Genomic DNA, 16,318 nt, shown 5'->3' on the forward strand with positions numbered 1-16,318 from the left:
TAAATATAACGTTATACAGTAGCACCTCGGTATTGATGGTGGGCAGTTTATAGGTGTCTAGGCGTGTGTATGTGTTCACAAAATACTGAAACAATTAACGGTTGCACAATAGAGTGTTTTGCTTCGGCTTGGTTTTAGTGGCTTCGCTTGCGCACCACACTTGAGATGGTTACGGGAAGCGCCGACCATTTCCGAATTGTTGCTAAGGCATCAGGTTTACATTGTTAACGTTTTTAGGGCGATCGGATCGGGCCGTTAGCTGATTCGATTGTTTATGTTGAATACATGCGCCGAGCTTGTTTGGTTGCCGTTCGAATCCAGATAGATAGTTCGTTTCGGGGTAGCATTAGAGCGATGTAATTTGCTAGTGTCGGCAGTTGTACCAATGTGCATTTCCATGTACATAAATGGTAGCATAGCTGGTCATAAGTGACTTAATGTGATTTCAGATAGGCTTTCCTTCTTACTCACTGCGATTTCACTCCCCATCTAAGAAGATATCAACATATTAGTGCCCGAAAGTAACGTCTGTTCCCTTTAAAAAAAATTAGATATTTCATTGTTTCACCAAAACAAATGTGATAAGAACACTAATTGAACTACTTCAAGCAAGCCAAAAGGCCTCCGACCGAGTGTTCCCGCATAAACTAGCGCAATGGAATGCGTGGCTCAACCAAATCGCTTTTGCTAATTATTCGAACCTACCAGTACTGCCTCTAACTGGTCGACTTAATTTTCCATCCGCTTATGCTAATGAATTCTTGTTTGGTCCAGATATCGGGCCAGCGCAGAACGACTGTAGTTATGAATTGTGTTAGCGAAACATCGTGTAGTTATGAACATGACTTTGAAGGAAAGAAAGCGACTGAGAACGGATAAAACTATGTTATCGATTATAATCAATCAAGCAATGGTAGGGTTCGAAAACAAATGAAAATAAAGCTACGACAATGGAGAAACGTAACTCGACTCTTTATTACAAATGCCGAATGAGTGAACAGATTAAAGTATGAAAAGAACAGTTTTTAAAACAATTTTACAAACAACACACAGTTTCGTCTTTAAAAGCCGACGTATTATCATCTTTATCCTCACTCTTTAAACAATATTTATTGCTATTTTACTGAACTTGTTAAAAGTGCGTCTACCTGTGTTGAGTCAAATTTCGCCATCGATTTCGTCATCCGTCAGCTTTTCATGGTGACTGATTATTGCGTCACAAATGTATCTTAAGGTTCCCCATCTTGCAAAATCGTTAAGCGAATAGTTTGCAGATTATTTCCACAAGAATGCGCACAACTAACCAACAATTTGCAGCAAAAAGTGTTTCTTGTGCCTTCCCAAACGGCTATTTTGTTCCGCGAAACTCATTTTGAATTTCCGAAGCGTTACGTTTGCGCTGTCATTGAGAGCGTTACTGGGAGCGTTACGATTCGACCTTCATTCAACATTGAATCTTTGACGTTTCGATACCGTCTCAAAATCGCGCTGCGAGTTGGCTTAAATTGTGTGTGCACGCCTTCCAGTAAAGTCGCAGAAGTTCTCAGCCAAAGCCGGTTCGGTTTCTAGTGAGTATTGCTATCACCCAACACTGCCCGATATTGTTCAATAATCAGCGCAATGTTTGCGGCGTGGAAAAGTACCCTTTCTCGCCAGTGGCACGAGTTTTTTCGGCGAAAAGTGCAGTGTTTAGTGTGTGTGATTTTTTGCTCCGTTAGTGGCCATTCTTTGCGGGGGTGGTGATAAGATTAAAGCCATAGATAGTCGGCTTCATAGTACGAATAAGAGGAATAATCGAGGTGGTGCATTAGTTTGTTCCTGCACCGCTGCATCAATTCGGTAAACGCGTGTGGCGCTTCCGGCGAGTGGCCGCCGCTCGGTAACAGTTGCACAACCAGTCCGGACGACTTTGAAATAACCTTTGCGGAGGGAAGAAATTTCTTCCCTACATGTGATATCCGTCACGAAATGGATATCGCTCCGAGAAGCTGCCGTTGTTTTGATGGGCAGAGTGAAAACGAAAGGCCAGGATCTGCGAAAGGACTGCCAGGCGGGGGTGACTCCTTCCGTGGCCATTGGCCGGGTCTGAGATGGGGCCCGAACGGATAGTGAAAGTGTCAGTAACCTCACATCTTTGAAATGACCTCGAACCGCCATCGCGAATCCTCATTCATCCGCTCCATCGTTCGGTCCGTGCGGCGAAGAGGGAACGAAACCAGTTTGGAACTTCTTCCCAATTTACATTTTTAATTTCGTTCTTCTCGTTCAAGAATTCGAATGTGGTGGCGCTGAAATGGCAGCCCATCTCTGCGACCTCTGCATGATCTTTCGGGACGCCATTTGTCCATGGGCTGTGCTGCGCATGACGGTTGAATGCATCCGCTTCCTTCTATTTTCTTGCTACTGCTCTTCACTTTTGGACGTGCCTTGAGCCTTGACCAGTCATCGACACCGACTGGCTTGTGAAGGCGCTAGCGAGCGATGCTAAAATTAAGCGACAAACGTACATAGTAATCCGGTGACCTCCGAGCACGTGTAGTTTGGCGCAAGCTACGCCTTAATCATTGCCGGGACGAATGCTTGCGATGTTGCAGCCTTATCGCGTGAGGTTCAGTCGCAGAACTCACCGATCGGCATCGTGCTTTGACTTTCAAATACCGCGAACGCCAGGGAATGTGATCCTTGCACCGATCGCCACAATTCTTTGACCCAAAGCGGCCGAGTCTGAAGGTCATTCACGTGTCAAGGAGCTGTGGGCGAGCCGAATTTTCTTTTCGGTCGTTTCGGAATCGTTTAAATGCACTCCGTCTTCTGGCCGGGGATGCAATTGCGCAGTAGTCGTACTCGGGTCAACGAAATCCGCGACACTTGAAATCGAGGCTTTTGTGGTTTGCCCCATGGACAAACGATAGTTGCACAATTCGCGTCGGATGTTACATCGAGCAATTATATTGGTTTCAGTTGCGCAGACGTCGTCCCCATTCCGGTGCGTGGCCGCTATCACGCACGACAGTAATCTTTGGCCCAAGTTCAAGGGCGCTTTCGCTTTCAGTGTTTACAATTTGCCGTTACGTAACCGCGAGCATGTGGCCTGTGTTTCATTCTCTTATTTTTAATGAGCCTCTCGATCTCGAACGCCGTGTGGCTCTGATCGCTGTGTGGCGTGTTTTGCACAAAAATAGAACTCACAGGCAAAAGAACTAGAGAAAGCGGGGTGATAAGGGCGTGATCCTGTAGCAACGGGTAGCCTTCTGGCGCACACTGTGGAACTGATTGATTGAAATCGTCACATTTTGGGCCACTTTCTGAGACGTTGTAATCGGTTCGAATTTGATGAAATTTCAGCTCACACGGCAACAAAGTGCAGCACTTGCGTCATGTCGTGTTCCGCTCAAATCGCTGTACAACGCACGAAGCGAACGATGTGTCGTTCAAGTTCAAGCTTGCTGTGCCTCATGGCCTGATAGTGACCCCGGGATAACCTTTCCGTTTCCCGTTCAAAGGCCACCTCGAGAGGGTCTCGAGAACGGCCGCCAACTGTGCTAGTTATCAGCTGTGAGCGGCAATTACTGGCGCGTAAATCTACGAGAGGCTCGTCTCCGCATGTCTCCTGCCGATAACGGTCACCGAGTGACGGGGCTGTTGGTAACGGAGCTCGGTCCAAAATTTGATCTTCTTATCATGCTCTTCTGCCCCGTGCATCGTTCACTGATAGCGCGGAGTGAGTTGTCACGTTGTAAAGTGCGTCCTACAAGTAGAGATTTATTGGGCAACGATTGCTTGGGCACGTCCGGATAATCTCTGCACCATGACGTAGAAAACAATGGCCAATTGAGGGAAAGTTGCAAACTATCAAACTCAAACACTTAAAATGGTGGGTCAAAACAAACAACCGACCCTGCGACAACTTTCATGCGATGACGAAAGATTGTGACGCAATTGCTTGCAACGATGATGTTCGGTCTGGTGTCGATAGATGGCGCCAGCAGTGCACTGTTTCATTTAGCCGAGACACATTGTGCGCTTTCAACACAGTGTATGACAAAAGTAGTGTAATAAATGCTTTTTTGCTTTACAGCTTGAACGTTACCCAACTTACCTCAAGCAACATGACCACCTACTTCAACTACCCACCCAAGGATGTGCAGGAGGAGCTGGCCCGCATCGCCAAGCAGATTGTTGCTCCCGGTAAGGGTATTTTGGCTGCCGATGAGTCCACGGCCACCTGTGGCAAGCGTTTCGCTGTAAGTACGCAAAGTTCTTCACACCTGGTCTGCCTTCTGATGCAATAATGCCCCTCGAACGCTGCTCCTTTTTGCAGGACATCGGGGTTGAGAACAGCGAGGACAACCGTCGCGCCTACCGTCAGCTGCTGTTCACCGCCGACCAGCGTCTGCAGGAGCACATCTCCGGTGTGATCCTGTTCCACGAGACGCTGTACCAGAAGGGCGAGGATGGTACGCCGCTGCCGAAGCTGCTGGCCAACAAGGGCATTCTGTCCGGCATCAAGGTCGACAAGGGTGTCGTCGATCTGATGGGCTCGGAAGGCGAATGCACCACTCAGGGTGAGTCTTGAAGGCGTAAATGATGGCGCTAATTCGGGTGCTTGCGGACGAAAGGCGTGCAGGAAAAGGAAAATTAGTCGCCGGCATGCTGCTTTCGAGCCGGGTGCCACCGGGATACAGAATCCGAGGCCGGCGTTAATTAAAGTATCCTTTGCCGTTTACAAACAATAACCAGCAACGGAACGGCGCCGAGGGAAGACGCGGCGCCTGGACGCGCCGGGACCCGCCCGTTGTCACCACTCTCTTTTGCAGCAAAATTTAATTAAGATGAATGAACGGCCCATCCTTCGCTGTCCTGGACAGGCCCCGGCGGTCAGTCAGGAAGGCTTTATTAAGGAAAGCCCGGGCAGAAGTTGTTTGTGTAGCGAAGCCAATACAAGCCCACGCTCTCTACCCCATTATCCACTTGAGTGACGCTCAATGAACGCGGAGGCGAGAAAATAGTAAAGAAGAAAAAAAGGAGGACACTCGCTAAGTGAGTCAACATCATCCCACTTCCGCTGGAAATGATTTTCCACTCGAGCCCGGAGCGGTGGCCAGGGCGGAAGCAGGGCGCGCGAATAAAGGATGAGCAATTTTCCGGTGTTGCGCATTGAAGGTGACACGATGCTTTATTTCCGACCCAGTGACCAGCAAATGCGGTCTGAGCGGCGGAGGCAGCGGACGATTGAATTGCAAGGGCGGCAGCGGAAATCAACATTATTGAGGTCAGGATGTTGTAGCCGAGCAACTGTGTTAACGTGGCCCGATTGGACGGCTAACGGGAAACCCCTAACGATGGTCGGGAAATGCAACTGAAGCAAACAGAAGTGGGTTAATTAAAGAGAATTCTCTGTGCACACACACTGTGGTGCACTGTGGCGCAGTGCGAAAGTGCATCGGTATGGCGCAGCGAATACCAACCAGTGTTGGCCTGCGAAATGGTGCTCATTTGCCCGCCGCGACGCGTTCGAGGAGGAATTTTCCGTTCCACTGGATGGTCTCGGCGGATCATCCTTTTTCCTGCTCCCAGACGTCGAGACACAACGCAGTAAAATGCCGCTGTTGCAGTTCTGTGCTTAGCTGGCGCGTCAACTTCATTTTCAACGCCACGACTCGAGGATTTACGCAAACGTTGCGCGAGCGTTATCTTGCGTGTTGAAGAATATCTTCAAATTTCAATTAAAAACATGTCTCACCCACGAGCGCTGCACAAACACGGACGATGGATTTTGGCCCAGAGAGCTCCTTCTGCGGAGCAATTTCCTCGCACCGTAATCGTAACGGTTTCCTTTATTGCATTTCTTGCTACCCCATGTCGCGGACGAACAGGGGGTGAGTTCCGCCTTCCGGTGCCGCTGGGGCGTGTTTATGCTGGATCTGGCTCTCTTATCTGCCTTGCTCGCTCGCTCCGTCCGGCTCCGCGGTGTCACAGCAATTAATCTCAACGGATGAGATACGATGCTTGCAAGTGGGTCAGCGTGTGCACGAGGCACATGTCTTGCGAGAGCGAGGCAAGTACTAGTTACACACATAAAGTTCCGCTTTTTTGCCACTGTACTTCGGAGAAGGTACTTTCTATAAACACAGTGAAGCGTATAACAAATCTTCGTTGTTGTTTTTTGAAGCAATCAAACGCTCCCCAGGCGGCAAATAACGTCGTTATTCCCTTGAACCCTTGAAACTTTCTTGAGGAACGCTTTATCTCCCCTCCGAACGAGTGCACTTGTTCCTCGGTGTGGCCTGGTCAGATGCAGCCCGCCAGAAAGTGAAAAGCTGTTTGTTCGGGTTGCAAATCTCGTTTCGCTTCATCTGCGGCAACAGCTCTCTCTGTGCGGGACACTTTCCGGGCTTGATCCTCTCGGATGTCAACATTGGCCTCGCCTCTATCGGTAACCACCCAGCGTTATTCCGGTTCCGTGCATTTCCTGGTGCAGTTTTTTTTTTTGCGCTCCACCCGCCCGGTTAGTTGCCGTTCGTCCCGAAGCGCGCCACTAATGGTATTGTGTGCTGTGCTGTGTGGAAGATTGATTTATTTTGCTTCAGTTTATTGCATTGGAACTGTGCCAAGCGGTGGTAAATCGGATTACCACGAGCAAAACGGGGGCGAGAAAGTGCATTTCCCCGTACTCTAGGTTGTATGGGAAAGCGTTTCACGGAACTGTTGCTATTGAACGGTTACAGGGCTGCATTTATCTCCCCAATGCAAGTGTCTTGGATCGGATGAAGCAAATAGAATCAATCGGTTGAGACGGTGAAGAAGTCAGAAAGTAATTAAGCTCTTATCGTACGCCACACTCGAAGCTAATCATCCGCAATACCACCCGTTCCGTTGCTTCTTCAGGTCTGGACGATCTCGGCGCGCGTTGTGCCCAGTACAAGAAGGATGGTTGCGACTTCGCCAAGTGGCGTTGCGTGCTGAAGATCGGCAAGAACATCCCGAGCTACCAGTCCATCTTGGAAAACGCCAACGTGCTGGCCCGTTACGCTTCCGTCTGCCAGTCGCAGCGTATCGTCCCGATCGTTGAGCCTGAGGTAAGTTGCCATTAGCCGTACCGTGGCGACAAACAGACTAATGCGACCGTTTCATTCTTCTCTCGGACAGATCCTCCCCGACGGTGATCACGATCTGGAGCGTTGCCAGAAGGTCACGGAGACGGTGCTGGCGGCCGTGTACAAGGCGCTGAACGATCACCACGTGTACCTGGAGGGAACGCTGCTGAAGCCGAACATGGTTACCGCCGGTCAGAGCTGCGCCAAGAAGCCGTCCGCACAGGAGATTGCCGTGGCCACCGTCACGGCTCTGCGTCGTACCGTGCCACCGGCAGTGCCCGGCGTCACCTTCCTGTCCGGTGGCCAGTCGGAGGAGGAAGCCTCCGTTAACCTGAGCGTCATCAACCAGGTGCCGCTGACGAGACCGTGGGCCCTGACCTTCTCGTACGGTCGCGCCCTGCAGGCCTCCGTCCTGCGTGCCTGGGGTGGCAAGAAGGAGAACGTGAAGGCCGCTCAGGAGGAGCTGATTAAGCGTGCGAAGGTAAGTGTTCGCTTACTTCACTGTATCGGTGTGTCCCATTCGGTGCGAGGTTCAAATGCGTCAAATGGGTAAATCTTTACTATGCTTACACCACTGCTTCCCACTCTGGGCATCTTTCTGGGCCAATGAATCCTTCCTGTAAAACAGTGCTTAGAAAGAGTGGACACATAGCGATACTCGAGTAATCAATTAATTAACGGCATCCTTGTTCTCGGCGTTGATAAGTCCACCACAACTCAGATTGCACCGGGCTGTTGTAATGAATCAAATTGTTGATCATTAAATAATTCCTTCCTTTTTCCCGGGCCGGCCCGACTCAGAATCGATAAAATCGCTGTCGCTCCGTCGTTTTTTCGTGCGTTCATTATTTTTTCTTTCACTTCGTTTCACTAACCTCGATGGCGCTCGGGTGCAGTCTCCTCGGGGGCTGATGTCACCCGACGCCTGTGTCTGGAAACTCTCGGCCCGCAGACGTTTGGTATCGATTTCCATTCTATCGGAAGTGAAAAATGGTTCCCCCTTTCACTCGCCGTAGAGGAGCGCATTTTTTGTGTGTGCGACGATGATGACGACGACGAGACAGTGTCGCCACTAGGGCGACGTTCGACGACCGGCGGCGCAGCGAACGTCGTGGGTTAATCTATTTGCAATAATTTATCTCTCATTACTGCTGTGTGCACTCTGCTGCTCTTCGATCGTTGGTTTGGCGCGACCAAAGCGTTCCGCGCGACCACATTCCGTATCGTTTTCGAAAGGAGAATCGTGCCAAGTGACAACCAGCACCCCAAGTGTGGGGGTCGTCTAACGATCCGGACTCTCCGCGCTGATGTCCAAGTGTCAACAAAACTTTCCCAGAGCCTGGCTCGCGGCCCAATGTGGCACTTGTTTCATTTTTATTTCCCTTAAATTGCCCATAATATGATCCCCGCCGAGGCGCCGAGATTCTCGGTTCCGGGATTCCTCCCTCGGAGCGAAGTATGTTGCTGCGGCTTGTGACTTCATCCGCGTTCGAATGCACCTGTGTCCACGTGGGTGCCTCTGGTGTCAACACTGCACAGGTGGCCACAACGCGATGATGCAAACAACCTTGAACTTCTGAGTGCTGCGACTTCCGAAGTGCGTAGCTTAACCTACGGCGGCCAAGTTCAGCCAAAACTGTCGCGATGTCAGTCAGTGGCCTTTCCAAAGAAAGATAGGACAACTTTCGATCCACCTTGTGCAGAGTTCCGGCCTCGTGGCCGTAAGTGTGACATAATAGAGCGCCGACGGCACGAACTAACCAGGCTCTCTGATGTCACTCATTAGGGGTAGGAGCGAGTGAAGTTCAATGGCACACACCGATTCTTAATGGTGATGGCGTAGAGAGACGGCGATGTTGCGCCATTGTGGATTGGCATTGTTGCTGCGGGGCGGCTCACATGACCGTATGCGGCTCGTATCGTTTAACGACGTCCCACGAAATGTCCTTCGCTGAGGGTGACGCCGACGACGCGAGCGACCTTCTTGCGCACAGCAGCAGCAACAGCCGGTTGTTCTTGCGCTCTTGTGGACCCGCTGACCAGTGGAGGAGCAGCCACTTGAAATCGCCCGCGTGCCTTGTGAGGGCGTTGTGCTCTGATTTATCGGCTGTTTAGAAGCGGCAAGTTGAACCGCTGCCAATCGGGCCGCCCGGGGGTCTACCCAAGAAGAGGGCAGGCAGTGGTCTGTGATCATTTATTCGTCGATTTGAATTTGTCACATTCGCTATGCATGTGTTCTGGTGTGTGTTGTTTCGCTTGTCCGCATGCTTCATTCACTGTAATCATCACCAACTGCTATCTACTAACGTACACTACACTACTGTTACACTTGCACCGCTATTTGATTGAATGCTAAATTAAACCCAACACACCGACACCCAACACTTCTAGGCAAACGGATTGGCTTCCCAGGCAAAGTATGTCCCCGGTTCGATTCCCTCGTACGCCGCGAACGCCAGCTTGTTCGTGAAATCGCACGCATACTAAGCACTGATGCCGTTTGGTGTTGCTGCCGCGGAACAATATGAAGCCTCTAGTCAGGCGGGATGCCGGAAGACGAGACGGGGGCATCAACATCATCTCAGGAACACCGCGGCACGGAACACAACAAACGCCCAACACACACGCATCACGACAAGCAAAGAGCTACGACATTCCGCGGGCGCGCGCTTGGAGAGAGAAAGAGGGACTCGATAACCGAACCGCGCAGACATTGTCAGATCCGCACAATACACAATAGATACACCACACCAAGTAGTAGCAGAAAGCGTGAGAGAGACCCACGATCGGCACGATGCTCTTAGTGACCACACACAACACACACCACAACTGTTATGAATGTATTTTATTGTTTTAATGGGCAGTTTTTATTACACATTGTTCTTAATTTGCTATTTGTAAAAAGTTTTTGAATGTCCAATTCTTGTTATTTTTTTACACATTTTATGCGTGTTTGTGGCTAATCTTTGCGTCGATTAACTGCGCGTGGTATCAGCAGACTATCTAGTTCAATAGTTACAGCAACGAAACTGAATAGAGTCACCCAAGAACCATGTGAACCCGATTCAGACGGCCTATGATACCACTGTGATACCACGATCGTCGTGCCTTAAAAGAACTGAACCAACAACAACCGATTGGAGTGTAAAAATAAAACAATAAATTCAACGTTTGCCAAAATTCGCACGCCAGAATGAGCTGCCAGAATGAAGAATGCACGATTGCTTTTTTATTTTCCCCTACACTTTATGTCTTTTGGATGGTATGTTTAGTTTGTAAGTTGTGTTAACCTTTTAACATTCATAGATTATTTTGCCACAGCTTCAATTTCGCTTTCCCATGATTGTTTAGATCGTTTTTTTGCGTTGGAATGATAAAAGTAGTTTGCTGTTACGGCCCTATCGGCGCACCGCCAGGATGTTTACAATCAGTGTCTAGTTGCGCCGTTCACCGAATTCCATTAAATCCGTAACGTGTGCTGCCCGTCTCGAGGAAGAAAGCACTTAATCGAGCGATCCCCCTCATCGCAACCTGCTGAAGGCTGTCTGTCTGGCGCCAGTAAACACTACCGATCCGATTGCTTTCTAATTGGCTGTACGCCCGCGTGTCCGAAATCATGCTCCTCCCGGTGATTGGCGAATAGCCTTGGCGAAAGGTATGGCGCCACGCATCGCAATTAATGGCACGATCACGATCGTGACAACGTTGCGATATGCGATAGTGAGTGCAAACGAACTTCTCGCAACTTCTCTGCTGCACCATGCTGAACAAACCGAAGGGCGTGCAAGACGCAACCTGTTGATGGGCACCGTTGCCGCCGTGTTGTTCCAGTTGTTTGTTGCGTCGTGCGTTTCCTCGTGGGAGTTTTATTTGCGTACAGCCGCACCGGACCGCCGGTGGCGAAGTATTGCGAATGATTTAGAACCATCTCGCCGCTGGTCTCCTTCACTGGCTGCCCGGGTTTTCGCCCGGACGTGGTCGCCTATTAATCATTGCTGATGATTTATTCTAGGCGTTGCTCGAATGTCGATCGCCAGCGAAGAAAGTCCACGACCGTGCGCGCGTGGGTACGGGCGGGAAGACCTAAATCTTGCTACAAACAAGACAACGCGGCCGGTTAATTAAACCGCGCGCCGCACAACGACACCGACCGATGCTGCGGCCGACGGAAAGTCGTCTGGGCGGCCGTGTTTTTCCCGTTACAGAGCGCACACATCACGGTTTTTTGGCAGGCGGCAGGTTGTTGGTGCAGTAAAACCTAACGAACCCCCCCACAGCACAGATGCCATGTACCCCGCGGCACGGCAAATATGAATAATTTCAAATATGTGTGTGCTGTGATTGGAATCGAATCGCGCGCCCTGGGACGTGTGAAGTTCAAGGTTGGTCGGCCAATTAAAATTGCATCACAATTACGGTTTTGGGGGGATTTTGCACCGTCGGAGAGCGCCTTAATCCGGCTGGCTTGGTTCAATATCCTGCCGGTCAGCAACAACAACCCGCAGAGTTTCCCGTTGTGCGAGGATTAGGTTTTATTGCATACAGCAAGGCGTTATGTTTTGGCCGAATTGGCCGAACTGAACCCATCGATCGGCACAATTAAACGGGACCCGTGTTTCGTGTTTTGCGCCGAACGGTTTATTATCAACAACCAATAATCGTTCCGATTCCGACCACAATAAAACCATAAACCGAGATTCGCCTCCGACACACTGATCGATTGCCCAAAATCGTTGCAACCGATCTGAAATGATTTAATAAGTTTTTGAATTTTCTTTCGTGGAACACATGTTTCCATCAATCGTCAGTGGCCAGTTCGTCCAAGTCACGGGAAGCGTTGATGCACCTGGCACGTGCCTGAGCTGTAGCAAATGCTACTCGCAACACACTTTTCTGCACCAGACGTGTGCAAGTTCTTCGGAATTGGCTGGCACGTCTGCTCAAGTTCACGTCTTCGAGTGAGCAAGTTTGGTGGGCAGCAAATTGTTTAAAAATTGCTTTTCTTACGAGTTTCTGTTGGGCCAAGCACCACACCCAATGCCCATCTATGGTCATCGGGGAGCAATCGGAATCTTGTGAAGAGTTTCTTTGATGTGCTTTCCGATGGGAAAGTTTTGAGTTTTTTGCTCTTTTCGGGAAATTCTTGGATTTGAGGCAAGCAGGGCGTGTGTAACAAGCTTCACACCTTGATGGTCAAATAATGCAAGACCGAAGCTATGCTCTGGACTGTAGGGAAAATTGACAAGTTACTTACGTGACAGCGGAGCGGACATCGGGAAGCCATAGCTTCCCTCAGGTGTTCCATGATTTCATCCGCCGCTTACATCTCCTTATCGTTTCAAGTTCCCCACGTGTCCGGGACTCTATTGGTTCCGGACACTGGTCAATGACGATGCTCGGTGGCATCGGTGTGTTGTATCGGCACCGGTTCACCCGCCAGGAAGTGCAAGCCAATGCTGTTCGATTCGTTGACCGCAAACCCGGACCTGGTTGCCGATTCTACATGGTGGTCCTACACGGTACGACTCTTGATCTTCTGGACCAGTCCAGTGCAACGGTGGCATTTGAATATTAATCTACGCCATTATCTCGGTCGCTCGGAGCGCTCTCGGTTAGTGCACATCCGGTTGCCAAACGAACCGCCGGGCCGTCATCATCAGCATCGCACCGGGATGGTCCTTTGGTTAGCTTCCAGTTTGCAGACAGAAGGGAAAATTACAAGAACTCTTCCCCGTTCGGCCCGGAAGTGTCTTTCGTCTTCTCTTCAGGCGCAACGTCAGGAAACAACACGGAGTCCCCTCTCCCCCGATGAAAATGGATGCAGAATGGAATTAATTCAGTCAGCCAACCAGAAAACGGAGAGATAAATCGGTGCCGCACGACGACGACGACGACGTCCGGTGCTGTGCCGGACGAGTGATTGTGCGGCCGCCAAAAAGGCGGAAGTGGAATTGTTTAAATTGTATTAAAATTGCAATCAGTCGTCCGCTTCCCCGTTCCTGCCACTGTGCGAACCCGAAAAAGGCACCAACCGTCCGCTTTTATAGAGTGGCCCGTGGACACCCACTCGAATCGGCCGCAGCTTTTGGAACAAAGAACTGTCAAGCTGAGCACCAGATAGTTGGCACGAGATTATTGGGGGACTTATTACGAGTGGCTTTAAGATGGTTAAACGATAAATTAATAGTTGTAATGGGAGCTTACGTAGCCCGTGATTTATCATTTTTCAAGGTTAGAAAACTCGAAGATACTGTCCAACATTTCGCAAACAAGTTTGGTGTGGCGGCAGAACTGCTTATGCTAATCAAGCACCGCATCCCTATCCGAGGCATGGGAACCGCGTAATGGCAGATTCCACGAATGGAATGGTGGGCCACGCAAGCATGTGGCCAAGCCGATAGACATATCATGTTTCGTGACAGACTCGCCGGTGTCGGCAGTAACAAAGCTAATAGGCTTAGGCCGCGGACTGTGTGAACATAATGATGTGATACACACGAGCTCCTTATCGCATTTTCGACAGCCACAACTCGCTCGATGTCACTCGCCGCCCGCCGGTTGATTGTTGTGCTGTGTCAATAATCCAGCCTGCAGGCGGCCCAGATACCCTTACCGAAAAGGGAAGACATCCCACGGAAGTTTGATCGTTCCCGGAAACGCGCCGATGCACTTTCCTCTATCTGCCGTCGGAATTGCCAATATCAATGGTTTCTCCGAGAGACTCAGCGACGGGGGCCGATAATAGGCAGCACCATCCGTGCGAACCCACGGCCAGCCGCTGCCGGCAGAAATGGGGGCCAAGGTAAGCACCGCGCGCTTGCCCCACCAACGCTCTCTGGTGCGTTGCATAATCGCGACCCAGAACGCGGCCAAACCAAGCCGCGAGGGCCACTTCCACGCCGCGTGCGCTGGGGTTTCTTTGGTCGCACGGTGAATCACGGTTCTGAATATGTCGTCCGGTCCAAATCGAGCTCCGTGGGCCAGACGCGCGTCCAGAAAGGTGCGAACCGCGGAACCCCGTCTCAGTCTGGACGTAGTTGACGATTGACATTCATCGCAAGCACTGGATTTCCGGTTTGCAGACGACGGTTTCCAAATGCTCGGATCGAAATTCGGGATCCGGCCAGTACGTGCCCGCGGGTTGGGTTGCAATTAACAGTTCGTTAGCATCATTCAGCAATCATGTTCTGTGTCACGCTCCTTTGCCCGTCCGGGAGAACCATCCGGGCCGGCTGTGTTTGGGTTTTCCATTGACCAAAAGATCACGTTCACGGTCGCTGACTGGACATAGCGGTGGATTGGTGGTCCCGGCGAAAGTGTAAGCGTGCCCCATTTTTATGCCCAACGCACCCACACGTCCTCGGGGGGCGTGGGTCACGTTGACACACGCGAGGCCGATCGTGCCGTTACAATTTACGACGAAATTCGCAACCGTCCGCGGGGCAGTTTGGGTGCCAAATTGTTGCACCATTCATATTTACGAGTTCGGCTCATCGACGACGCTGGGAACGCGGCCACTGGCACGTTGGTACGAAGAATGAATAATAAATCGCATCGTTTGATCGCATAAAGTTCCCCATCAAAATATTTTGAACTCGATGTTTTGACTGAAATTACTTAGAAATACGTTGTTTGTCCGTGTAGAGCAATCGCCTTAGAAATATTGACTTTTACTCAGCTACTGTAAATACTCAATTTGAAAAATGACCAATGACGAAGCCACAGCATTTCTGACGCATTCCTGCATTCCTTTCCCAAATTGAAGAGCCCCGCACGAATGTTAATGTTCCCCTGTGCTTTGTTTCATTTGCAGGCCAACAGCGATGCCGCTCTCGGCAAGTACGGCGGCGGTGTCCAGGGTGCCGCTGGTGCCGGCAGTCTGTTCGTCGCCAACCACGCTTACTAAGGCGGAGCTCCTTGCATCCACATAAACTTGCATCACCCCCCGGAGTGCCCCGTTCGTCCCTCATCGTACGCCCTCGTCCCCAACACCACCACCACCACCAGCACGCCGCCAGTGAAACACTCTCGCGGCCATATTGGGAGCGGCGGATGCAAAGCAGCAACACCACCGGACAGCGAAAGTGATTCCGCGCACCGTCGTTCCGCTTCCGATCCGCTTGCCCAGGCCAGGACGGAGGCCCAAGCTAGGCCGAATGGTTTCATGTGTGTGTGGTTTCCTCCGCCGACGTTCCGGCACGTTCCTGATTTCCTTCCGTTCTCATTTTGGTTGCGTTAAGAACTGAATCCTAGAGACACTATATCCCGGCTTCGCTAGATTCCCGTGCTAAAGTTGTTGCAACCAATCAAAAACCAAACAAAAGTATAATACAAATATATTACATACACCCACACTTCATAGCGGGGTGATAATTCATCGAAGGTTTAGAGCGTAGCTGAAGCCATAGGAGACCTAACCTTCCTAGCGATGTGTAGAGTACCAACGCACCGGAGATGCACCGTTTGGGGCTCGTCGGTTCCGTCGTCCTGTACGGGGCTTTCGGGTGGCGCTTTCTACCAACTTCACCGTAGGTTAGTAAGCTGTGGCATTTCGACTGCTGCCCGGACGGTGGCGGATGACCGCCGAGCTCCGATACGCTTCTCCGGTGCTCCGGTCAAACCAATCGTCAAACGAAACACACGCAAATTACAATTGTCTGTTGCTGTGTGTTATTTGTTCTGTATAAGTTAAAGAGCCCTAGTTTAATCGGATCGTTGGATCGTTAAGAGAACGGAAGTGGCACGTGGTGTTACCGTTAATTGCATCATCTGACTGCAGATATCAGACACAACACAACTAAAACCGCCAGTACCAGTCGATGGTGGACTGTGGGCAAATTAAGCGTATCGTGTAATGTTACAATAAAATGTAATTTGAGAATAGTGGGAAAAAATCATTTGCATATGTGTGTTTGTTTAATTATCAGTTAATTTTACTTTCATCCGAACATGAACGTAATTGAACGAAAACGGAAAGGAATTCACCGAGTGAAACTAATTGTTCGTTTCCCAACCAATCAATCAATGTGTTGCGACTGCACAAACATATTCGTAATTGAGATCAAGCAAATTAAGGTACGATGATTATTTTATTGCGAAACGAGAATTGCGAAGGTTACCGAACGAACGATGATGAACTTACGCCACGCGAACAACGGCTCCCCCCAACCGTGGCGCCCAATCCAAAGGGCGATGGCCGGTGAACAGATGAAAATGTAAAA

General features: G+C 50.3%; 1 protein-coding gene across 2 annotated transcripts; it reads left to right on the forward strand.

The window, feature by feature from the left end:
• Nucleotides 1–1,479: 1,479 nt before the first annotated feature.
• LOC128274201 (fructose-bisphosphate aldolase) lies at nucleotides 1,480–16,002 on the forward strand. Of its 2 annotated transcripts, XM_053012311.1 has the most exons (8): nucleotides 1,480–1,568; nucleotides 4,079–4,244; nucleotides 4,322–4,565; nucleotides 6,889–7,079; nucleotides 7,150–7,578; nucleotides 9,489–9,575; nucleotides 14,719–14,724; nucleotides 14,911–16,002. In XM_053012311.1, exons 2-8 carry the CDS (start codon nucleotides 4,110–4,112, stop codon nucleotides 15,001–15,003), a joined length of 1,185 nt encoding a protein of 394 aa, XP_052868271.1. In that variant the 5' UTR covers nucleotides 1,480–1,568; nucleotides 4,079–4,109; the 3' UTR covers nucleotides 15,004–16,002. The 2 variants fall into 2 exon arrangements, with proteins under 2 accessions (XP_052868271.1, XP_052868272.1); XM_053012312.1 differs by lacking the exons at nucleotides 9,489–9,575; nucleotides 14,719–14,724.
• Nucleotides 16,003–16,318: the final 316 nt, after the last annotated feature.

This window comes from Anopheles cruzii, chromosome 3, assembly GCF_943734635.1.
Source record: "Anopheles cruzii chromosome 3, idAnoCruzAS_RS32_06, whole genome shotgun sequence".
In the NCBI taxonomy this organism is placed as follows: Eukaryota; Metazoa; Arthropoda; class Insecta; order Diptera; family Culicidae; genus Anopheles; species Anopheles cruzii.

Excerpts from the sequence above, each read along its gene's own strand:
- LOC128274201 (XM_053012311.1), top strand. The coding sequence starts at position 4,110 with ATGACCACCTACTTCAACTACCCACCCAAGGATGTGCAGGAGGAGCTG. Across the intron at positions 4,566-6,888 it reads AGGCGAATGCACCACTCAGG|GTCTGGACGATCTCGGCGCG; the intron begins GTGAGTCTTGAA and ends TTGCTTCTTCAG. Across the intron at positions 7,080-7,149 it reads TCCCGATCGTTGAGCCTGAG|ATCCTCCCCGACGGTGATCA; the intron begins GTAAGTTGCCAT and ends TCTCTCGGACAG.